At 32.0% G+C, this 25,925-nt stretch overlaps 2 protein-coding genes and 1 long non-coding RNA gene across 3 annotated transcripts in view; 1 reads left to right on the top strand and 2 right to left on the bottom strand.

The window, feature by feature from the left end:
* LOC143063456 (uncharacterized) overlaps positions 1 to 25,925 on the top strand; it is a 132,413-nt gene that overhangs the window by 61,906 nt on the left and 44,582 nt on the right. The gene's annotated exons all lie outside the window — the stretch shown is intronic.
* Positions 1,588 to 5,509, bottom strand: LOC143063453 (uncharacterized). Its single transcript, XR_012975002.1, has 2 exons — positions 5,331 to 5,509; positions 1,588 to 2,067 (listed from the first exon to the last, which is right to left on the bottom strand). It is a non-coding gene; the product is annotated as an uncharacterized LOC143063453 (long non-coding RNA).
* Positions 17,921 to 24,624, bottom strand: LOC143063452 (peptidyl-prolyl cis-trans isomerase-like 3). The gene is made up of 6 exons (XM_076235615.1): positions 24,580 to 24,624; positions 22,370 to 22,444; positions 21,367 to 21,460; positions 20,864 to 20,931; positions 19,658 to 19,776; positions 17,921 to 18,276 (listed from the first exon to the last, which is right to left on the bottom strand). The coding sequence occupies exons 1-6, from the start codon at positions 24,580 to 24,582 to the stop codon at positions 18,150 to 18,152; spliced, it is 486 nt and encodes a 161-aa protein (XP_076091730.1). The 5' UTR covers positions 24,583 to 24,624; the 3' UTR covers positions 17,921 to 18,149.

Below are 25,925 nucleotides of genomic sequence, written 5' to 3'. Positions count from 1 at the left end.
GTCACTGATGAGTCTATTGTAGACGAAACGCACGTCTGGCGTATACACTAAATTTAATTCTGGTATCTATGATGAGTTTATTATCAATGATTCTATTTCGTTTGGTATTCTGATTCCGGAAATTTTAATTGTACAAGTCTTTTTTTCAAATGACTGACTACGGATAGTGTATTGAAACGACAAATGAACATATCAACAAATACCACGAGAATGGTTTTGTATTTATTTAGTGCTCGATTTCATTTATTTACCTCAGTTGTCAATCACGGCTTCAGTGATGTTAACTATTATTTATTTTATTATAAGTTAAAAAAAAAAATGAAAAAAAAATGAAATAAGGTTCCAATTTCTTACGGCAAAATTGTCCTTAGATAAATTTGGCTATTGCCTTTGTGTTCGGTCCTTTTTTAGTAAATTTTACATTTTTACCTACTAAGTCTTTGTTTTGGATACGTATCGGGATTACATGATACTGCAAAAAGTAAAATCACAAAAATACTGAACTTTCTAAGTTATGTTTTAATTTGTATCATCTTCTAGATTTTGTTGTTATGGTATTTGTTAGCGTTGTCAGTTTATCGCCGACATTTTATAAGGTTAGATCTCCCTTTGGTATCATATGCTTTTCTATTCGTCATATTATGTGTATATGCTCTCGTCTATGGTCCATTCTTCGGAAAAAAATTATCATCGATTCCCGTTTTGCTTAATTGTTTTTTTATAGAACTTATAGAATGAAAATTACTATATCACTGAATTTCTTTACAGTGTAGCCTCCAAGTGACGTCACACACATTATACTTTTTAATGTATAAATAAATACAACAGTAGTATACCGCTGTTCGAAATTCATAAATCGATTGAGAAAAAAAAATACGGATTACAAACTAAAACTGAGGAAAACACATCAAATATAAGAGGAGAACTACGACACAACAGAAACACAACACTAAATTGTAATACACACAGAAACGAACTATAATATTACAATGACCATTTTCCTGACTTGGTACAGGACATTTTGAGAAAAAAATATTCGGTTGAACCTGTTTGTATGGCTAGCCAAACCTCCCACTTTTATGACAATGTTAAATGTAACATTAAAATGACAACATAACATGACAGGACTACAATACAAATAAATCGGAGAACACATAGGACAGAGAAACAAACGAATAACAACTATCTAAAGGTACTAGGTTTATAATTTAATACGGCAGACGCGCGTTTCGTTTACACAAGACTAACCAGTGACGATCAGATCAAAAAAGTTCGAAAGCAAAAACAAGTACAAAGTTGAGGAGCATTGAGAACCAACAGTTCCAAAAGGTTGTGCCTAATGCGGCAAATGTTTTCTGCCTGGGATAAGAACATCCTTAGTATTAGAATAATTCATTCTTCTGCAAACAGTAAATTTATAAAAATGATTATATAATAGAAATACATGATAACACCAAAGTGGTGACTAGCTATAGAATAAAAACGAATACATAAAACAACATAAACCAGCACATAAAATGTTACAGCCGAGTTAGTCGAAGAGATTGACGCAAAAGCGCCGCATCAACTTATTTAGACTAAAACCCATTCTATTCACAACATATTTATGAATAAACATACGAAAATACAAAAATAACAAATAAGTGGTACCGTATAAAGAAATATACCAACATAAACAGACGAAATAACTATTTTGTATAAGATCGCTTCACAGCACCATCTCTTGTCCATAATAGCGCTTGATAATGTGTAAATAAGGCTAGATTTCTCCATGTGTAGCTATTTTTATCAACATAGTTATCTCCTTTATACCAACGCCATTTCTTTCTACTACTTGATAGTGTTTCTCTGCGCATTCGATTAACAATATTTGGAAGTCGAGAAAACGAGATTTTTTGCGGAAGTGACATTTGGTGGTATCCATGTGTTCCAGTGTTTGGTCTCTGGAGTGGAAGTATTTGTACTTTTCCTGACGATTCTTGTTGACTAGATTTAGGTGGCGACCTTGGAAGGTGCGGTATTGGTGCTTTGCCAACAACAACTGCCATTTGAGGTTCTCGAAAATTCCTGAAAATATCAATGAAAAAGATGGATAAACACGTACTCACAAACTTAAGTTTATATCATCTACAAGTGAAATAAGAGAAAACAAACGACACAACGTTAAAATTGTTATGTTTATCTTTTTAATACTGGTTAATGAAATCATTACAGTGTGTACTGGCTGGTCATTATCGCGTATGATACGATTTTGACACGCCTTCATAGCTAATAAATATTCATGACTTTATAGATAAGGACAGCACGTGTAGCCAAAAACGAGAGTTGTAGATTTGTAGTATAACTGTATATATGTAGTTTTCATAATATAGAATAGATACAAAAATAGTGTTTTTAATATTAGTATCCGAGCAAGTAAAACACGGATCTATCAAAATGTAACACACACAGAAACGAACTATAATATAACAATAGCCATATTCCTGACTTGGTACAAGACATTTTAAAAAAAAACTGGTGGATTGAACCTGGTTTTGTGGCATGCCAAACCTCCCGATTTAATGGCAATGTTAAATATAACATTAAAATGACAACATAACATTACAGGACTACAACAAAAATAAATAGAACACACTAGACAAAGAAACACATGAATAATAGCTAATAAAAGGCAACAGGTGTAAAATTCAATACGCCAGAAGCGGCGCCTCGTCCACACAAAACTCACCAGTGACGCCCAGATATAAATAAAGGCAACAGTAGTATACCGCTGTTCAAAACTCATAAATCTATGGACAAAAAACAAAATCGGTGTAACAAACTAAAACTGAGGGAAACGCATTAAATATTAGAGGTGAACAACGACACAACATTAAAATGTAACACACACAGCAACGGACTAAGCATTAGACAACATCCGATGAGAATAACCAATATAACATCAAAACCAAATACATGAATTTGGGATAGAAAAGTACCGTGAAACGTCTTATAGTAATGTGAATTCAGATAAAAAAAAAAAAAAAGCCAGATCAAATACGAAATTAAATAGAATTATTATCGATAAAAGTGCAACAAAAAACCAATAAAGACGATTTAACACACACAGAACCGAACTATAAAATAACAACTGCTATTTTCAGATTCAATCTTACACAATATGTGCACAACAATTCCAGAACTGATGTTTCAAAAATGGGTTGTCAAACATTCCTGGAGAGAGATATGAAATGTTCGTTCTGAGGGATATCAGACTTACCAGATGATGAATACTATTGAATAAGAAAATATGCAACTGATACTAGATGCTGTAAATAGAGGATAACAGATTTTCATTAGCAGAGTATCTATCTTTTTGTTATAGCATCACGTCGTATAACTAAATAGTTAAATCCAATAGAGAACCACGTTTTATGAAATATAAAAAAGATTATCAAAAAAGCCTTAACGTTTCGTTGACATAACATACGTCAATTCACCTCTCAAGTCGAAACTCGAATCATTCAAAAACACAAAAATGCATAAAAGAAATGCCAAATATAATAAAGGTCGTTTACCATAGAAACTGAACACCCAATTGTTAAAACTAAAGTTAGCATTTCAAACAGTTTCTTGACAGAAAATGACCGCATCAATGCTATTTCACGACAGCCCTAGAGCGCCGACTATTGGAATAAGATGTTCATGGTGCACATCATGGAAAAGTCAAAATAGGCTTTCAAGGCCGTGTGTTACATGATGATCACCTAGACTAGAAAATTATGGTGAATTTTTGGATCTCGTTCCATACAATTGTACGAGTTACAAGACGACCTTTGATAATTTCTACGCCACGAAAATACGTCAATTCATGTGGCTCGCAGTTTGTGGTGTCCTTTGCTGTCGTTAATTCATGGGAGATGTTCGTTGTTTTTTGCAATGTACCTGTTGTTATGTATGATTATGCTATTTATTTATGTATTTATCTGTGTTGAGTGTTTTGAACTGTATTCCTGTCACGTAGTGTTGGCAAATTGACTAATTTAAACATTGCGATATAAGCGGGAGGTTTTGCTAGCAATAAAAGCAGGTTCAATCCACCATTTTCTACATACGAAAATGCCTGTACTAAGTTAGGAATATGACAGTTATTATCCATTTGTTTAATGTGATTTAGCTTTTGATTTTGCTATTTGATTATGGCCTTTCCGTTTTGAATTTTCAGTATTTTTGTGATTTTACTTTGTACCAAGTCAGGAATATAACGGATGTTATAAATAGTCCGTTTCTTTGTATGTTGGTGTCTGTTTCTGTAGCCGCTCAGTGTTTCAATTATGCCGTTGTTTTCCTGTTGATGTGTTTCCCTTCGGTTTTAGTTTATAACCTTGATTTGTTTTCTCTTTATCGATTTGTGAAATTTGAACAGCGTTATTCTACTTTGGCCTTTTTTTCAACAAGATTCCAAAGAGAAAATCATGTTTGAACATTTTCAACAATTTTGAGAACAACATTATTCATTCGTTCGACTGTTTACAAATCTTTGAATTTTTATAATACAAAGGCTTTTCTACCTCATGAAAAGATTACATAAGCTGTATACGGCAACAATTTTAGGAATATTTGGTCCTCAATGCTCTTCATTTTACTTTATTTGGCCTTGATGATTTTTTTAATTCGATCGTCTGGGATAAGTCTTTTGTAGACGAAACGTTATTCTCGCTCAAATACAAAATTTAAATCTTGATAATTATGATGAGTTTATTTGATGTGTTTGAGGTTTTGACTATCATTTGATAAAGGACTTTCTGTTTTTAATTTTCCTTGGATTTCAAAGTTTTTGCTATTATACTTTTTACAAAAAAAAATATTGTGTAGACGAAAGGCGCGTCTGGCGTATTAAATGATAATCCTGGTACCTTTGATAACTATTACATTAATTGAAACGTTGTTTCTTTTTTTTGTGTGTGCGTGTGGTGTTGGTTTTAATTAACAATGATAAGATGTCTTACCTTTTACTCCTAACTATAACAGTTTACAATATGTATCGAGCTTCGAAAAAAATATACACATAAAAAACCATCGGCTCCATGCCAGAAATTTAGAAAGAACTAATGGACTACATATCAACCAAGCTTTGTATCGTTTTTGTTGGGAATTGTGTTACTAAGAAAACAATAACAACAAGCTCTAAATTAGTATCAATGCATTTACAAAGTTTAATCAAGATTTTTGTTATTTGTTAATGCATTATGCAATCGCAAACTTGAAAGTCAGATAATGGTGTTATATAACTTAACAACATCTAGCATTTAAACATTACAATCATATCTTATCTGTAACTTCATACTTACCAATAAAACACAAAATATACTTCACTAGATAGAATAAAATGGTCCTTCAGTATTAAAATTTATAAAATAATAATACTGATCGTATAAAGGATTAGCTTTTGTAACAATATAAGATTAAATCAACGTTACAATAGGATTATCTATAAATCTTTGTTTAAATCACTGTACAACTTGTCGGGTTAAAACAGAAATTTAATTAGATTCAAGTGGTATAATTAACTACAAAATTGATTGGTTGTCATTTAATACGTAAGTGTTCAGTAGTTAATCAATACATTTTAAAACTATTTTCTATCGTTTTGGTCATTTAAAAAACAAGTCTGAAATCAGTGATTTGTAATGTTTAAGAGAAATGTATAATATGCATAAGATTGTCTTATACAAATTTCACTAATTGAGCTATTTGGAACAAATATTGTATTGAAATGACATTAATTACTATTTTTTTTATACACACAGGTTAATTGTGGTATAGCAGTTTCGCTTCAGTCCTAAATAGTAAGAAACATAATCACGTGGCGCAGTGATTATCTTTATGTTTTGTTCTTTAATCATGCAATAAACATTTAAATCTCGGTGATCATCGATCTGTTGCCTTTAACGAGAGACTAAATGACAGGTGCTTTAAATACTAAACACTTGTATTGTGTTACGGTAACTCGGTCACTTAATTCTCTCACACGTAGGAATTTAATACAATCTTTGGTCATATATTTGTCTGAAGGAAAAATTAAACAATAAACAACAATCAATTTACTAAAACAAAAACGTTTATAACAATGTGATCAATATATGTGCATTGAAACAATGGAAAATTAGCGTGCAATCGGTACAATCACTTTCGTTTGAATTGTCTAGAGTATGATTTTGTTTTACAATTATCATCATGTACCCACATTATCATTGATGCATTTCAAACTTAATTTATTCCAATTAAGGAATACAATTTTTGCTCATTGTAAATCTTTATATTTGAATATACGTTTTATTAATCTGCCTCGTTACTTTATATATAACTAACAGTGTCAATCTCACTGGAATTGGTAATGTAAGATATTTTTTGATATGCTTGGTCTATATGTCATTTTGTGGTTCTTTGCTCCATATTTGTTTTTTTTTATAGTGATTAAGATCATAACACAATGTTGACTGCTGTACCACTATTTTAGGCATTTTTATCTATTATGTCTGTTTGTTTTGTTCACACATCGTTACACTATAATTAAATTTGATACGACTGTCAAACAAGTGAGAGATTTAGCTAGCTTTAAAATCATTTTTAATCCACAATCATTTACATAAAAAATGCCTGTACCAATTCAGGAAGGTATTAGTTGTTATCGATTCGTTTGATGTGTTTGAGCTTTTAATTTTCCATATGCTTATGGACTTTCCTTTTTGAAATTTTTCAGGTTAATATTTTTAGATTTATATCCACCAACTTATATAAGAGAAACTAACATTTTTACAAAGAGTCTGGTTGTGTCTCTGATGTTCATTTTTTGAAAAATATTATTTATATACTCTCAAGTAAAATTAGAGATTTGGTATTTTGAAAAAAATATATCAAACCCCTACTGTCTAGTGATATTTGATTTGCTAAGTCAGATAGGCAGTCCTGAGGGTAATTTTATTTCAAACCCGCACCATGAACACTAAATGGTGCCAAAAAAAATTCAATAGAATATCAAGGTATCATTAGTTTTACGATGGTCAATAGAATGACATTTATATCACATATTTAACATATGACCAGAACTTCATATGAAAGGAAATTCACGGTATAAATAAATGAAAACTCAACATGTAAACTCATACTATTAGAATTAAATAGTAGGCAACAGTAGTGTTAAGGAATGCACTTCGGGTGTTGGTTTGGATTTATGTAGCATAATCTTTAGTTTACTTCACATCGGTTTAGAAATTTGTTCTTTTCATTTTGTTTGGATTTCTGTAATCATTTTTTTTTTCGATTTGTAGATTATCCCTATAATATCTTTTCCTTTTATGGATTTATCGATTCTCTAACAAATCCATTAAAACAATTTAAATTTTTAAAAATAAAAGTAAACTCATAAACAACTCTAAAAGGAACGATACGGGTAATATCGACATGTGAATCCATACTAAGTCGAAATGTTATACTCGGAAATACGCACAATTGGTATATTGACAGATTGGATGCATATTTTTGGAACCTAAATAGTAAATGCACCTTGTGGGTGAGTTAAAACTGAAATATTATATTAGTCAATTTTGAGTTCCCGTCGTTCATGTTCGCAAATGTACTTGTCTTAATGTCATTTTGTGTTTCTTTGTTGTAATAGGTATTTGTTTTATAGTGATCACGATTATACTACAATGTTGACTGCTGTACCCAAACTTTTGACGTTTTTACCTAATATGTCTATTTGTTTTGCTCACACAGTGTTGTATTGTTAATAATATAATGGAATGGTATGCGATTATCATACAAGTGAGAGGTTTAATTAGCTATAAAATCTGGTTTTATTCACCATTTTCTACATAAGGAAATGGCTGTACCAAGTGAGGAATATGAAAGTTGTTTATAAACTATTTATTAAACATTGTAAATAATATAATGACATACATTACAATATCGCAAACAATGATATAATGAAATAAGTAGAAATATTGAATGAACTATTAAACGTTGTATATCTATTCAAACAGTAGTTGACACATTAAAGACTTTATTAGCAACATCGTAAACGAAATTGTAAATCAGTAACAGATAAATGTTGGCCTTATAATGTATTTTAACTTTACTTAACATATATATATGTCTGCCACTGAAAGCTTTATTTTTGTGAAGCCCAGGTGGTCGTGTGGTCTAGCGGGACGGCTGCAGTGCAGGCGATTAGGTGTCTCGATATCACAGTAGCATGGGTTCGAATCCCGGCGAGGGAAGTACAAAAAATTTGCGAAAGCAAATTTACAGATCTAACATTGTTGGGTTGATGTTTAGACGAGTTGTATATAGTCGTGTGGTCTAGCGGGACGGCTTCAGTGCAGGCGATTTGGTGTCACGATATCACAGTAGCATGGGTTCGAATCCCGGCGAGGGACGAACCAAAAATTTGCGAAAGCAAATTTACAGATCTAACATTGTTGGGTTGATGTTTAGACGAGTTGTATATACATTATGTACACAGCCATGTATCACCATCATTGATGGCGATCCGATGGATACATCTGTTGTAGAGTTGTCACTGACTCAGACGTACTTATAAATATAATTATTTTCTGTGACTGTATATATTACATTAATTTGTAGGATCCTTTACTATAGATAATTTAGCTGATCTGTAACAATAACATCTTCATGCCTTATATATCATGTACTGTAGTACGCCGCTAGATTAAAACTGACGAGGAAAGGTAACACACGGCCAGCGAAAGCTCTTTTTTTGAGAGCCCAGGTGGTCGTGTGGTCTAGCGGGACGGCTGCAATGCAGGTGATTTGGTGTCACGATATCACAGTAGCATGGGTTCGAATCCCGGCGAGGGAAGAACCAAAAATTTGCAAAAGAAAATTTACAGATCTAACATTGTTGGGTTGATGTTTAGGCGAGTTGTATATACAGCTGTATATATCTCCCGAAACGAAAGCTTATTTTTATAAACTAGAGTTAGAGGAGGGGATAAGGTCTCTGCGCAATGCTAGGCGGTGTTGTCGTAGAAGTTAGAAAATAAAGTACAGGTTCCAGCCTCGGCGCCGGGGAGGAAATAACGAATCAGATCTACTCTAACATCGTTAGGTTGATTTTCTAGGCACTTTATATATATATATATATATATATATATATATATATATATATATATATATATATATATATACTTATATAGTTTTGAAACATTGCGGATTTTTTCTAGTCAGCAGTTTAGTGAAAGGGGTTTATTTAATCTTTTATTTAGGGGGGGGGGGTTGCACCAATCTGAAACTGCTATACTTTATGCTTAAACGATGATGGCTATTCCTATAAGACCATAAATGCTGTTATGTGCAAATGTAGACCAAGTCGCAGTTTGTATATTATGGGGAAAAAGTTTATATATAGGATTTGTAATGTCTCCCCTGGTGAAAACATTTCTGCTAGTCACAAACACGGCGATTGACATAGATTTGCGATTACTTTTCTTTATAATGATTCTTGTCACCCATATAGGTGGAACTGTTATTCTATGTAATGTTTTGTGGAGGAGTTTCTCTGTTTATTGTTGTTTTGTTTTTGTATGGTATTGTATTTCGTGTTTTAGTTTTAATTCTGCATTGTGGATGGCTGTTATAGGTTTAAATGGTTTAAGTAATAAGAAGAAATATAATGGTGTTCTTTTTTAAAGGGATGCAGGCATTTGCTGTATGATTTAAGAAAAAAGCTGTCTCACATTTTAATGACAAGTTTTTTTCATATTTCAGTAATTAATGTATAGTATTGAAAGGTAAAAATAACAAAATACCACACTCCAAGGAAAAGAACGTCATTTCAAAGCAAACCCACTTCACCTGACAATGCGCATGTTTTATATGTTAAACAATGAGAATTGTTTTCCGGGATTATTATATTTATTTTTCATAAAAATCCTACAATAGTTCGACCTTGTTCATCATTGAGGAGATATTAATCGTCAAAATGCACATCCAGTACAGTGAAACCCTTACCGATAATGTTACTGTGAGAAATGAAGGCGTTAAATCGTATTCAGGTAATTTTCTATTTAAATTCTACTCCCAAATAATGCAATGGACAATATATCTGTCAAAATGGTAGATGGACATTGACTATCGAGTTTTGGTACTGATATTAATAAAATTGTAATTTCATAAAAAAAAATCATATGCCTTGATCCTTTTTTTCTGTGAATGAACTTATTTTGTGTCATAGATGGATACCCATATCCTTTGTTATTCTATGTTTCTTTATACATTGTATTAAGTTACATAAAAATTATGCGTTTTTCAAACTGTTTATACGTCTCTAAACTAAATCCGTTGAATATATACTATTGATACATAAGTATGGGTAAACATGCTAAACATCATATTGGCTTGAAATGATTGGCAACCAAACCAAATCTTCAACTAAATATTGAATGGTTTGAATTATCATCCAGCTTGTCATGCTGGGGACATATTTTTAACCTGACTATACGTTATATATGGATTTAATCATTGTTGAAGGCCGTGAAAATGCCAATAATAATGATATTCTTAATTTGTCTTAACGTGATTTGAACGCTGGTGCATAGTTGTATCAACATATTAACAAACACCACAATCTTACTTGTGTCGGGGTGCTTGAGATGCAATTTACCATTTCACTTTCCATTACACTGGACATATTGACACACTAACAAACGATCAAACATTCGAATAGACATACAACCGGTATTTCTATACCCAGTAACATGGTATTTTGGTGACTTTAATTTTCTTACATTAATAAAGGCAACAGTAGTATACCATTGTTTGAAAGTCATAAATTGATTGAGAGAAGAACAAAACTGGGTTAAAAACTAAAACCGAGTGAAGCACATCAACACACATAATAGAAAATATACACTTCAATATAATTTTAACTCACATTTTTTTCACAATTGCTCCCGCTTCCTTTGCATAACAAAGGTGTATAATGTCGTTACTAGATAAAAAGAATTTTATTGAACCATTGAATTGTACAAGTAAATAAACTGCACTACAAGGTAACTTTAAGTGTAAACTAATCAAGATAAACGTTTTAAATCCCATTGTTCTTCTTTGGTGCTTAACGAAAATATTTAACATGTCACATTTTATCTGATACATGCTGACGACTGTCTGTATTTATTTAACAGCTTACGAAAACAAAGGTCAAACTTGTAACATCTTTATAAAATAAGATTTTTTTTTCTGTTTGTGCAATTTTTAAAAAAGGAAATATTCTACAGGCTTCCTTTTAAGATATAAAATTATCAAATAATTTCCATTCTTTATGGTGGACAACAGTTCAATTATCTTTACATGTATTGCCATTTTGATTAAGACGTATTCTGGTACGTACGTATCTTCCATCATTTGACCTACACATCATCCGGTGTATGACCTACATTTGACACTCCAACGTATATCGGTCTTTAAATATTTCATGACAAACATAGATCAAAATACTATACCATTAATCAAATAGTCGTTTATATTGGTGGGTGTTCTTTTAGCAGTAAAACGAGAAACATTTTTTTTAGCAATACTAGTTAAATTTACAATGTACGGTATAACAGAGATAAATTGGTGATGTCCTATCACTAAATAATCCTTATTCCAGTCAGTACTTGCATCTCATATATCCCAGTGAACTTTAGTTTAACATGGTTAATGATACGACTGATACAAGAAGGACTGTATCATACATTGATCTTTTTCTCAATATTGACACAGATGGACGACTTCACACGAAAATCTACGACAAACGGGATGATTTCGTATTCCCAACTATCAATTTCCCATCTCTCAGCAGAAACACACCCTCTGCTCCGTCGTATGGTGTTTACATATCTTAATTGATACGTAATGCTAGTGCAAATTCAAACTATACTGACTTCATATACAGTAGTGTGCTGCTTACGCAGAAACTGCTCCAACAGAGTTATGAGGAGGAAATATTTAAAATGACACTATGTACATCTTATGGATTCCATCACGAATTGGTAGATCTGTAAGATGTGTATGTACTAACAAAGCCATTTTGCCACGTCTTAGATTGTGGTTGAACATCTTTGTTGTCTATAGCGAACATGACCTATTCCCGAATATGACTTTTATACCGAGTGTGAATTTGCATTGATATACATCCTGTCTCGTAATCCAACATTCATGTTTTTTTTTATGTTTCTGTTATGGTTTCGGTTGATAATGTTTTGAGGCCAATAACAGTCCACCAAATGTCAATCAATTTCATAAAGTGGTTCTCAATTTATCATCTAGAAACCACATTTTTTTTAATAATCTAACAATCAAGTACCATAACTCTTTGGATAGATGGGGTTGAGAATTTCTATATACCAAACTCTTTTAAACAGGAATAAACAAGAATGTGTCCTTAGTACACGAATGCCTCACTCACACTATCATTTTCTGTGTTCAGTAAACCGTGAAAAGGAGGTCAATACTCTTAATTTGGGCTTACAATCAAAGGGAACAGTACGAAGTTTCAAGTTGATTGGACTTAATAAAGGCAACAGTAGTATACCGTTGTTCAAAACTCACAAATCCATGGACAAAAAACAAAATCGGGGCAACAAACCAAAACCGAGGGAAACGCATTAAATATAAGTGGAAAACAACGACATAACACCGAAACGTAACACACAAAGAAACGGACCAAGCATTAGACAAAACACCACGAGAATAACAAATATAACATGAAAACCAAATACATGAATCTGGGATAGACAAGTACCGTGCCACGTCTTAACTCAATTTCTCAAAAATAAGAGAAAACACAAACGACTCAACGTTAAAATGCAACACACACAGAAACGAACAATAATATAACAATGGCCATCTTCCTGACTTGGTACAGGACACTTTTAAAGGGGAATAAAAGTGGTGGGTTGAACCTGGTTTTGTGGCATGCCAAACCTCGCACTTTAATGGTAAAGTTAAATATAACATTGAAATGACAACATAATATTACAGGACTACAATACAAATTAACATATTAGACAAAGAAAAACATGATTAAGTGACGCCAAGATATAAAAGATCGAAAGTGAAAAAAGTACAAAGTTGTACAACACTGAAGATAAGAACATTCTTATTATATAGAACAATTCATGCTATTGCAAACAGTAAATTTTATCAAATGAATATGAAAGAGATAAAGAAACTGAAGTATTAACTAATTACAGAAAACTAAACCCGAATACATAACGCCCAGATATAAAAGATCGAAAGTGAAAAAGGTACAAAGTTGTACAATTCATGCTATTGCAAACAGTAAATTTTAACAAATGAATATGAAAGAGATATACATAATGAAACTGAAGTATTAACTAATTACAGAAAACTAAACCCGAATACATAATGCTATTAAAGTTTAACACAGAATAGACACACCCGAATCAGTCCAGGCGTCAACGTAATTAAAAAAATGTGACGTCACATACGATGGCGAAAAGGCACAAACGTTATGCCACATTTGAATTTATGAAATTTAGAAACAGCATGACGTCACATATGAAAAACTATCAAAGTGAGATAGAATTAGGATTGATTTAAGATTATATTAGAACTAAATACTGATAATTCATTTAAACAAAATGCATATTGCAATACTTATTAATAACAATTAACTGTAATATATATATATGTCCAGTTTGTTATGAATCCAACTTCAAACGTAAATAATCGTACAAAATTTAATATAATTAATAAAGGCGGTGATTATTTTTTTTATCCGTAACACCTAAATATAATAAAAAGACGTCAACACATTTGACAAAATCCGAGGAGAATTACAAATATAACATTAAACATGTAAACTAAATACATGAATTTGGGATCAACAAGTACAGAAACACGTCTTATAGTAATGCGAATTCACATTCAGCAAAACAGTCACAATCGGGAATAAGTCACGTTTGGTAATTAAAAGATTAGACGACATAATGACAAACCACAATCTACCATGTGATAAAAATGTCCTTAGCTAGTTTGGTTAAAGAGACATCATATGGATCCACCAATTCGTGATGGTGTCCATAAAATTTACGGAGTGTCAATTTTAATCTGTCCTCCTCATAACTTTGTTGGAGCAGTTTCTAAACTTCATCAAAAACTTTCACTTAAAGCAGGACAGACGTATGGACAAACAAACCAACGCCTAGACCGAAAACATAATGTCACTAGGTGTTTTGTACATAAATAAGCCAGTTATTAATCTTCTTATTTGAATTGTTTTACATTTGTTATTTTGGGGCTTTTTTATAGTGGACTATGAAATATACATTTTGCTCATTATTGAAGGTCATACGATGACCTATACATGTATAATTGTTCTTCTGTGTCATTTGGTCTCTGGTGGAGATTAGTCTTACTTGTCAATCATATCACATCTTATTTTTATATGATATCCTTCCACTTTTCTGCTCTGATGTTTTTTTACAACTTGTTTTTACATCCAGATAAATGTTTAAATTCAGCATCAATTTTTTATCATTAAGAAAACATTGAATCCAGTAGCGGATCCAGAAATTTTCATAAGTGGGGACCCACTGACTGACCTAAGAGGGGGCCCGCTCCAGTCAAGCTTCAGTGATTCCCGATATAAGCAACCAATTTTTTTAAGAGGAACTGTTTATTTTGAATTGCTATAAAATTGTCCAAACTAAGCGTTCATATAGTTTTTCTTTCTAAAGTAAAAGTATTCTATATTTATAAGAATCAGACATTATGTGAATTAAAACATCACATATTCAGTAAAATATGTGTAAAATTGCAATATGTTTGTAGGAAGTTTCCATGGGGGAGATAATAACTTTTCTTTCAAAAAGTCTTTATTCAAAAGATTAATATTTTAGGTTATCTCCCCTGAAAACTTATCAATAGCATATTGTTATTTCACACATATTTTACAGAATATATGATGTTTTATTTAAAATGATATCTGATATTCTTATAAATATAGAATACTTTTAGAAAGAAAAACTGTATAAAGGCTTAGTTTGGACAATTTAACAGCAATTCCAAATAAACAGTTCCCCTTCAGCATGGAAATGAATATAATATAACTATACAAACTGATAAACTAATTTTGTCACAACATCATTAAAGTGGAGTTAAAGTCCTATAGGATTGTAAGTATATTTTATTTTATCACCTTGCACTTTCACATTTTGACTGAACAATTTGTTCAATATTTTGACCAGTTGAACAATTTGGTTTAATAAAACAAATTGCAATTGGGTCAAAATTTTGAATGTGCTGCAATTAGTGGAGAGCAACACTAACAGTCAACTCACTGTAATAAGTTTGTAATTTTAACTGGAAATGAACATTGTATATTGCATTAGGTTTTACTATACTAAACAAACTATGAACTACAAAAACATTTTGTTAATGATTTAGTCAGATTTGTTTGTAAGTATGTTTGAATGTTTATGCCAATTGTGTTGTTTATCTGTGTCATATGATTACAAAGTTTGGACCCCTTTTTAATACAAAGGAACTACAATAAACTGTCAATCAAGTAGGAGATTAAGCTAGCTATTAATCCTGTTTTATCTTACCACCTTCTTTGGAAAATACCTGTAACAAGTGATGAGTTTGGAAGTTGTTTTCATATATTCATTGTGTTTATACCTGTAACAAGTGATGAGTTTGGAAGTTGATTTCATATATTCGTTGTGGTTTTTGTTTTTGTAAAATTTTATGGTCTTCCCACTACTTGAATTTACCTTGGATTTGGTATGTGCTAATATTTATTTTTGAGTTGAAAATGTTGTGACATATTTCATTCTGAAACGTTCCCTTGTGTTTATATATCTCAGCTTGTACGATTCGCTCGTGTATGTAACAATGTTTTAGATTTTAACGAGAGAAATTTATGTATTACTGAAAAATTATTACACCAGGGTTTTCGATATCACAAACTAGTCAAAACATTTACTAAATTTTATCATCGGTATAAAGACATCATTCGTAAATATAGCTCTACATGCAGACTTCTAATATGTTCAGGTATTTCACATCCAATTTTTTATGGAAATATTCTTTATAAAGCACAAAGGTGTCAGTATTCACCTCAGAAACTTACAAAACCTATGAATAGACTTATTAAGAAGGGATATAATTACGATACTGTTGTCAAGTCATTAAAGATTGCATATTTTGGCGTTAATATTGAGTCACTGATAAGGTCTTTGCATCGGAACTAAACACATTTATTCTAAAAACAGTTGTTGGCATGACACTGGTTATGTTCTTCTCATATATGTTATGATGGTATGATACTAAACCCCTAACGGGAAGGATTGTGCCTGATGTTCATATGATGAAATCATAATCTTTCAGTCAGTTTAATTGAAGTCTGGAGCTGGCATGTCAGTTAATTGCTAGTAGTCTGTTGTTATTTATGTATTATTGTCATTTTGTTTATTTTCTTTTTTAACATCTTCTGACATCAGACTCGGACTTCTCTCGAACTGAAATTTAATGTGCGTATTGTTATGCCTTTACTTTTCTACATTGGTTAGAGGTATAGGGGGAGGGTTGAGATCTCACAAACATGTTTAACCCCGCCGCATTTTTGCGCCTGTCCCAAGTCAGGAGCCTCTGGCCTTTGTTAGTCTTGTATCATTTTAATTTAAGTTTCTTGTGTACAATTTGGAAATTAGTATGGCGTTCATTATCACTGGACTAGTATATATTTGTTTAGGGGCCAGCTGAAGGATGCCTCCGGGTGCGGGAATTTCTCGCTACATTGAAGACCTGTTGGTGACCCTCTGCTGTTGTTTTTTATTTGGTCGGGTTGTTGTCTCTTTGACACATTCCCCATTTCCATTCTCAATTTTATTAACATAACTGCGAGCTAGAATTGCATATAGTTAAAGCTGTAAAATTTATAATACATGCTCCCTATGTCTCATCAATTTTTGTAAAAATCAGAAAAGAATTAATTTTGAACTCTTTGGACCTAAAAGAGGACCAATTGAGAATGAGCCCAAAATCCAAAATCCATATAAACGGTGAGATTCAGTATATTAAAGAACCCCAAGAATTGGTGACTTTGAAATAAACCCCATTGATAAAAAATTTGAAATTTATACAAAGTAATAACAAAGTATTCTTTTTGGACCCTTTCCCTATTAAAATGGTTAGGGCCATACACCCCAAAATCATCCCAACCTTGATATTAGACCTTGTGGTACAATTTCTAAGAGATCCATGGACCAATTCTCAAGTTATTGTCCTGGAACATGAAAATCCTAGTTTTTTGGCCCCTGATTATGTTCTTAAGTTTTGACAATAACTTGCAAAATCAATCACAACCTTCCTTTTGAGGTATGGAATCTAATGGTACAATTTTGTATAGAGATCCATACACTAATACAAAAATTATTGTCATGATTCAGCAAAAAATAATTGTTTTCAGCCCTTATTTCTAAACAGTTAGAACAATAACCCCCAAAATCTATCCCAACCTTCCTTTTATGATATTAGTCCATGTGGTACAATTTCAAAGAGATAAAATTGAGAAAGGAAATGGGGAATGTGTCTAAGCGACAACAACCCGACCATAGAGCAGAAAACAGCTGAAGGCCACCAATGGGTCTTCAATGTAGCGAGAATTCCCGCACCCGTAGGTGTCCTTCAGCTGGCCCCTAAAAATATGTATACAAGTAGATCCATACACCTATACACAAGTTTTTGTTTGAAAACCAAAATGATGCTGATAACGCCATAACATAATATGACGCAAAAAAAATGGCTGTCTTATAACAACTTATCTTGAATGTTTTACCATCAATTATTTATCTGTCAAATAAATCATTACATCATAAAAATCAATTAACTAAATAAAAAATTTCAATACAGATATGAAATTTTTATCATGTTAAACATTTTAATTGCCATAGTCAACTGATACATAATAACATATGTTGATATAAATGCATGGTTGTGTCTTAATCAAAACATCATCTATTTATGTAAGTTAACTGTTGTTTAGGAGTATTGCTGACATATAATCAGCTACCACAGAATTTCCATGGGCCCATCAGTATTTTCCACTAGTAAGGGTACTTCTTGTCCAGCCTTGATCATCCTGCTATAGGGTTAGCATGTACAGTAATATCCTGAATTCTACTCTCATTTAAAGGTTTGTATGTCTTTTCATCTACTGGTTGCTTTTCAAACTCATCCAACGTGTCAAAACCATCAATTACTCTGTAAATTTAGATAAGATTTAAATATTGTAATGAAATGTTCTCAACACTGTTATTAAGAAAAATCTAGAATTCAAGGTACATAGAAAGTGATAAAACCTACATCTTGTATATATATCCTGACTAATTCAAGAAGCAAAAATTTCTAAATGTCTCACCTTTTTATAATATTAAAAAAGCGATTTTTATTCTTAAACATATAAGTTATGCAAATTATCCAAAATCAATGAACCATAACTGACAATACGATGCCAAACAATTTCTATGGAAATGAAATTTGACAATGATTATATGACTGCATACCAAATATTATTTACTTACCCTATTTATTCCCCAATAACCTAATCACAAACTAATACAAATCAACTAAGGTTCAAAGTCAATAGACCAAGACTGAGTGGGCAGAATCAAACAATCACAATAGGAATGAGATGTGCCAATTCTAATACAACTGAATACCAAATATCATTGACCTACCACTAGTGGTTCCCTATAAACTGACTTAATACATGTTTATTATACCACTGTCCCATGTTAATGGAAGGGTTTGGGTCAATAAACTAGTTCAACCCTGTCACATTATGTATGTATGTGTCTGTCCCAAGTCAGGAGCCTGTAATTGAGGGGTTCTTGTTTATTGCTGTTTATCATATTTGTTTTTGTTTATTGTTTTGTAGAGTGTGTTCTGGTTTGTGCTGTTACAGTCCACTGTCCCAATAGGGGGAGGGTTTGGCGCCATCTTCCTAGTTTAACCCCATCACATTCTTTATCAGACTGTCCCAAGTCAAGAGAGGGGAGGGTTTGGCGCCATCTTACTAGTTTAACCCCATCACATTCTTTATCAGCCTGTCCAAAGTCAAGAGCCGGTAATTAACTGGTTGTTGTTTGTTTCTCTCTTTTCTGTGTTTTCTTGTTTGAATTGTTTTACATTTGTATTTTCTGTGTCATTTGATCTCTTTTTAGTTGTCTCATTGGCATTCATATATCTTCTTATTTATAAATAGCAAAAGTTTAAAAGCTAATAGACCACAACTGAAAGGCGGGCCAATTAATCACCATGGAAGTAAGATGCACCATATTATAAAACTGCATTCCTAATTTCATTGACATTTAAAACTGACCTAATGACAAACATTGTTTCCACCACAGCGGCCAGGAACAACATGTGTCTCACTTCTCGACTCTGTCAAGGCCACGCAAAAACAAAGCAACACAGACTTGCCTTGTTGATTTTGTGTAGTCATGGATGACTGGCCCCATGAACTTGTGAAGTTTGCAAGACTGATCTCATCGACTTGTGTTGTCATGAAAAGGACTAGCCTCATTAATATTGACTTATCAGGTTTAGACCCTAAAAAATTAACTTCCAAATCAAAGCTTACTTTCCAAATACTGTATACTTCATATCTAGATGTGGCTGTTTTGCATATGAGAAAAAAAACTGTGAACCATTAGAATCTGGACCATTATTTGCCATGGAAACTACTCCTCTCACATTGTGCTGAAATATCAAAAATAGGATTCTTTAATGGAGAGCTTTTCCAGAACAATCAACATATAAATAATAATAATAATTGTCTAAGAATGTAATGCTTATGAATGTTTAAAAAAATATCTTACATATTCACGCAGTATTTTGCTAAACAAATTAGCTTCATCAGGCATGTGCAGACATCTCAGTAAAATTGGATGCTGAAATTTTTGAAGCTTATTGTACATGTCTTTTAAATAAATGTATTTTTGCAGTCTAAAAATCATGAATCTAAGACTAAAATATCCATCAGTACACATCAAACATTAAATTTAAAGACTTTATTAACAGTCATAGAAAAACATGATTTTATCCTATAGGGACTTGATTCAAACACTTAAAAATTTTACCATTTATAGTTCAAGTGAAAATAACCTTTGACAAAATCAGAACGGTTTTCACCAATCCACTAAACATTTGAACTTGTATTTGTAATTGTAAATGTAAAAATTAAAAGATGTGGTATGATTGCCAATGAGACAATTATCAACAAAATAGGTGTACCTTTTAAATTGTAATCCCTATTCAGAATCTCGGAAAACAGATAACATGACTTTTATTAAGATAGGGAAAAACAGTTAACATGACATACTTTAACATTATCTCATAGTTTATAATCTGGAATAAAAAAGTGTAAAGCAAAATATTGTCCTATGAAATATTGTACCACAAGACAATATTTCATAACTATGTAGCATGAAATATTGTGCTCGTCTATGGAAATATGTCCAGAGAAGGACAAACTTTCAAAGCGAAAGTTTGTCTGTATAAAGACAATATTTCACAGATGAATGCTATGGAATTTTGTCTTGTTAAAGGGAGGTTATATTTTGTGTGAATTGAGGCAATATTTCACAGATAAATACTATGAAATTATGTCCTACAAAAGCACATGTTTAACCTTGACCTGTTTAAGGTTATCTCAGATTCAGAATCTTGGAACAGAGATCACATGACATACTTTTAAGATTAGCTCAGATTTAAGATTCTGGAACAACAAATCACATGACTTACTTTTAGATTATCTCTGAGTTACGATTCTGGACAACAGACTTACTTTTAGATTATCTCTGAGTTCATCTTCAAATTTCTGGCCCCATATACTGTTGCCACCTTTACCTGTTCCTAAAAAATTCAAATAAAACAATCACAGTATATCTTATCTTACATGACATTATATATTTATGTGAAACTTTCTATGAAAAGGGACTTTTGTTTATATTTGGTATGGATTTCGAGGTCACATAAAACAACTCTATGTTATATCAAAATAATAATGTCGGATCACCTGTTTGTAGTTTGTAACCTTTAATATAAATAGATTTTCGTTGGTCATCTCAAGGATATTGATTTTCTCTCTTGAGCCAGTACAAGTTGAGATGATCAATGATAATCTGTTTATCACTATTTTGCATATGACGATGTTGATGTTTACATTGACAATGGCATGTGCTCCCTTAGTTTCTAGCTACAATTTTTCATATCACTCTAGTGTGCTGAGAGAGGAAATGATCAGTGATCAAAGGACAATTTTGTAAAAATAGCAATAATTCTATTTACCTGTTGGATCGCCAGTCTGTAACATGAATCCTTTAATATTTCTGTGGAATATGCAGCCATTGTAGTAATCACTTGCACATAATGCTAAAAAATTCTGTAAAACACAACAAGTCACTTAAGTAAATTATAGTTATATCAGTACTGTAGTAATTGAGGTCCTTTGTTAATTTATGTATCATAGTCATTTTATTTAGTTTCTTTTGTTACCTACAAATGTATTCTGACATCTGGCTCTGACAGACTTTTTAAAACTGAGTTTTACTGTGCGTATTGTTGTGCGTTTGTTTTTTCTACATTGGCTAGAAGTATAGGGGAGGGTTGAGATCTAAAATAACATGGTTAACCCTGCCACATTTTTGCGCCTGTCCCAAGTCAGGAGCCTCTGGCCTTTGATAGTCTTGTATGATTTTTAATTTTAGTTTCTTTAATATATTTTGGAGATTAGTATGACGTCCATTATCACTGAGTCTGAACTAGTATAAATTTTTGTTAAGAATCCAGTTAAAGCATGCCGCCAGTTGCGGGATTTGCTTGCTGCACTGAAGACCCATTGGTTGCCTTCGGCTGTTATCTGCTCTTTGGTAAAGTTGTTGTCTCTTTGACACATTCCCCATTTCCTTTCTTAATTTCAATAATAAAAAGATAATTATTGATGTATATATATTTTGATCATGTTTGCCCTAGTTAAATTTTCTCTATTCATAGCAGTGTTCAAGATTTATAATAGACAAAACATGCATTTTAGCAATATGATTTATTTTTAACCATGTCAGTCATGTTGGTGGCAGGAGTGGTCATCAGACATTTTTTTCAAACTAGACACCAAAACTATGATTCTGGTCAACTAACAAGTTTGCTTAAATCTTACCCAGCAGTGTTAAAGGAGTGATGAGAAAAGCTCATATGGCCTTTGGCTAAATGGGCATTTTTTTTTTTATAATAAACCAGTAAAAAAATAATCTGATGACAGAGCAAAAATCTATACTATCATGACTATAGTTACCTCACATGTGACTGGACAACTCTCACAGAACAATTCAATCTTTATGTCTCCAAGATCAGTGTGAAGAGTCACAGACTAAAAGTAGTAAAAATAATATCTTTATTACATTGTAACTACAAGTTACACACAGGATACATACCAATCCTCTCAACATCTTCAGGACATATTCTAAGCACATAATGGCCTCTTAAATCTAAGATGATTTTAAATGAGTAAATATGTGTTTATTTGGTATGTATTTTGACCTAAACATGTAAATGTAACTGATTACATTCAAGTCCTATGGATCCGTTAGATACAATGTATATTGTAGTTGTCTCATTGCCAATCATACCACATTTCCTTGTTTTTAGTCTAACTTGGATGCTTGTTCTAAAGTTTCATTTTGAGTTCAATGAAATTTCAAGAGTAAAGACAATAATTCTCATGGGGGAAATCCCACCATAAATAGGGAAAGTTGCAATTGGCAGGTCTGGGATGATTGAATGAAAGCTTAAAATATTTTATGCTTAAGTGTGTGTCTGTTTGATTACTCATACATGTATAAAGATACATTTTGTACCTTCATGACCTTGTTGATGTGTACATGGTGTAGAGATAAAGCAAATATAATTCTTAGAACATATGATAGATCGGGCAAAGACTTTTCAACACTTTTAAAAAGCAAAGAGGAAAATGTGCACCATGTAGAGCAAAACACACGAAACAGAAAACCTGCACATTGAGACAATTTGTGCCAATTTAAGATTGACTGAGGATTGAGGAAAAATAATATACATGATAAATATATTTCCTTATAATTATCAGTTATTTAAATTTTACAAATTTTATCATTAAAAAATACATGTTACTGTGTTCATAGTAGACATGGTCATAGTAGACAATGGTCAAATGATGGTAGATGATACAAATGAGTACAAAGTAAAAAATAAAATAAAAAAATAATCATGCATATCAACAGTTGGTAATATAAGACCAATCTAGTCCAAATAATTATGACGCCTTCTTCTTCTTCTTCTTCCAATACAGTGCAGTCCTCTTATTGAGTATTATCACACTATTGCCCATGCTGTGTGTGACAACAAAGGTGCCAAAAAATTATTTACAGGTGCAAGTTAAAAACAGTCTGATGGTGTGATTAAGGGATACTGCAGCTCAGTACCCCCTGCTTGAAAGCATCTAGTGAGGTACTGTCCACCAAAGGTAGGTTTCCCAGAAAAAAAATAAATATCCTGGCAAGACGTCATAATTATTTGGACCTGAGACTACTATAACACAATATGTTATAGTAGTCTCAGTTTGGACTAACATGACTAAAGACCAATCCAGATAACAATTTCATCCTGCATCCTCCCTAGAATATTGTCCCATTTATTTTCAAGTCCTTGTTGAACCCAATGATGTATTAATGAAACATAAATAAGTACAGTACTGTTTTTAAATGATAGTGATTGTTTGTATTTTTTTAAGGTTCATCATAACAAATGGACAAATATGGCCGTATTTTCACCCCAAAAACTACTCTATGTACAGACTTACCTGTGCTGTTTGGAAAGTTTTAATGCCTAGCATCCACTAGATATATAAAAGTTAAATGCATTTTGTGTTTAAGAAAGATAAAATCTTTCTTAGTTTTTGATGGACATTTTTTTTCCTTCATGCAAAAGGTGTGAAAATTAACTAAGTTGTGGAACAACTATGAGATGCTCCCTCAGGTAAAAAACCGGTTTGTATTGTTTTGATTGTCCTTAATTGACATGGACAAGAGTTATCTGCACAACTATAGGTGAGTTAAAGAGTTTAACTGAGTCAGTGAGTGGACAGTATCAAAGTAATTCAGGTGTTTGTTTATTTTTACACCTTCTGCAGAAAGGAAAAAAAATGCCCATCAAAAACTAAGAAAGATTTTATCTTTCTTAAACACAAAATGCATTTAACTTTTATATATCTAGTGGATGCTAGGCATTAAAACTTTCCAAACAGCACAGGTAAGTCTGTACATAGAGTAGTTTTTGGGGTGAAAATACGGCCATATTTGTCCATTTGTTATGATGAACCTTAAAAGACATCAACATTTGTTGTTTGGAAAATAAAGAACATGATGAAATTTCATAGGCAACACCCCCTCCAGATAGAAGTAAGCCAGAAAAGCCCTTGTTCTTTTTACATTAGGTATGTTATAATTCATTGAGAGATCAAATAAAAGCTACCATAATAAATTTGCTATGAAAAAATCAACCGGAAATTTCGTGTTAATTTTAAAAAAGAACAATACCGGATACAAACATGTCAAAAAATGCGGTCTCTCTATTTAGAGACAAGCGAAGAGACAAGCGACGAGAAGCGCTAAAAAGTGACAAAAAGTAAAATTTGAAAATTAGCGAAAAGAAAGTTTTAAATTCTACATGTTCTAGTTATACGAAAATAATATGAATAAAATCAAGAAATTAAAGTTGATGTGAGGAAAGGGGTCTTTAATATCTTTATTCTTCATTTTTATATTTTTTTCCTCTTTACATTGTTGATTCTGCTCATTGCCACCAATTATTCTTTAGTTTAAAATTGTGTTACCGTGATTCAACTATGCCCCGATTTTCGGATTTATAAGTATAACAATACAGTACAGGGAGGTCTAAATATATAGTCCCTGTGAAATGATATGAGAGCGGGGTGCATGGATATTCATAAAACATTAAAAAAAAAAAAAAAAAAAAAAAGGTCAAACATATCAAACTGCATATAAAATCCATTATTCAAGTGCCAAGAAAATACAGACATATGTGATAATCAATAAATTTAGTTCAATTTATCAATTCAACTCAATCATGACAATAGCAAAATCTTTTTCATCGGTCGTAATAACCTTGATTTTGCAAGTTTTGATAAATTAAAACATAACTAACTATGTATTGCTCATGTTGCTATCTATATATATATATATATATATATATATATATATGAATGCTTATGAGATCTCACGATCTTTTTTCCTGACATCCTGTTAAACAGAACAATTGGGAGTTATAACTAAACACTAAATAAATATAAACACTTATTATAATGCAATTTGGAATGTAACACCAATTATTAGATTATCAATTGTATGCCATTACACAGAATAGAATATATCGTAGTTTTGAAAACCATCTTATTTGTTTTTAACCATTAAAAAGAAGATGCGGAATGATTGCCAATGAGACAGCTCTCCACAAGAGACCAAAATGACACAGAAATTAACAACTATAGGTCACCGTACGGCCTTCAACAATAAAAAAAGTCCATACCGCATAGTCAGCTATAAAAGGCCCCGAAATGACAATGTAAAACAATTCAAACGAGAAAACTAACGTCCTAAAGCATGTTCCAATATACTAGTATACTAAAACATTATCAATGCATCTTTTATATGTTGTTCCCTACGACTTAGTATTGCTTGTTTTGATTTGCATTTGAAGAGGGTGGTTTAGATTAGAAACTTTTATTTAACTTTGAAATTTTTAAAATTATACATTTTTAGAAATGATCCGTCAACTGGTAAAAAAATTACCTAATGTAC

This window comes from Mytilus galloprovincialis, chromosome 2 (assembly GCF_965363235.1).
Source record: "Mytilus galloprovincialis chromosome 2, xbMytGall1.hap1.1, whole genome shotgun sequence".
Lineage (NCBI taxonomy): Eukaryota > Metazoa > Mollusca > Bivalvia > Mytilida > Mytilidae > Mytilus > Mytilus galloprovincialis.
Note: the sequence above shows the minus strand (reverse complement) of the source record. Positions and strands in the feature narration are given on the sequence as shown.

What these genes read in the sequence shown, in the direction of transcription:
- LOC143063452 (XM_076235615.1), bottom strand. An exon ending in ACAGACTGGCGATCCAACAG is followed by an intron (nt 20,932 to 21,366) that starts GTAAATAGAATT and finishes TGAATTTTTTAG; the next exon opens with GAACAGGTAAAGGTGGCAAC. An exon ending in AAGTATACAGTATTTGGAAA is followed by an intron (nt 18,277 to 19,657) that starts GTAAGCTTTGAT and finishes CTAAATTTACAG; the next exon opens with AGTAATTGATGGTTTTGACA.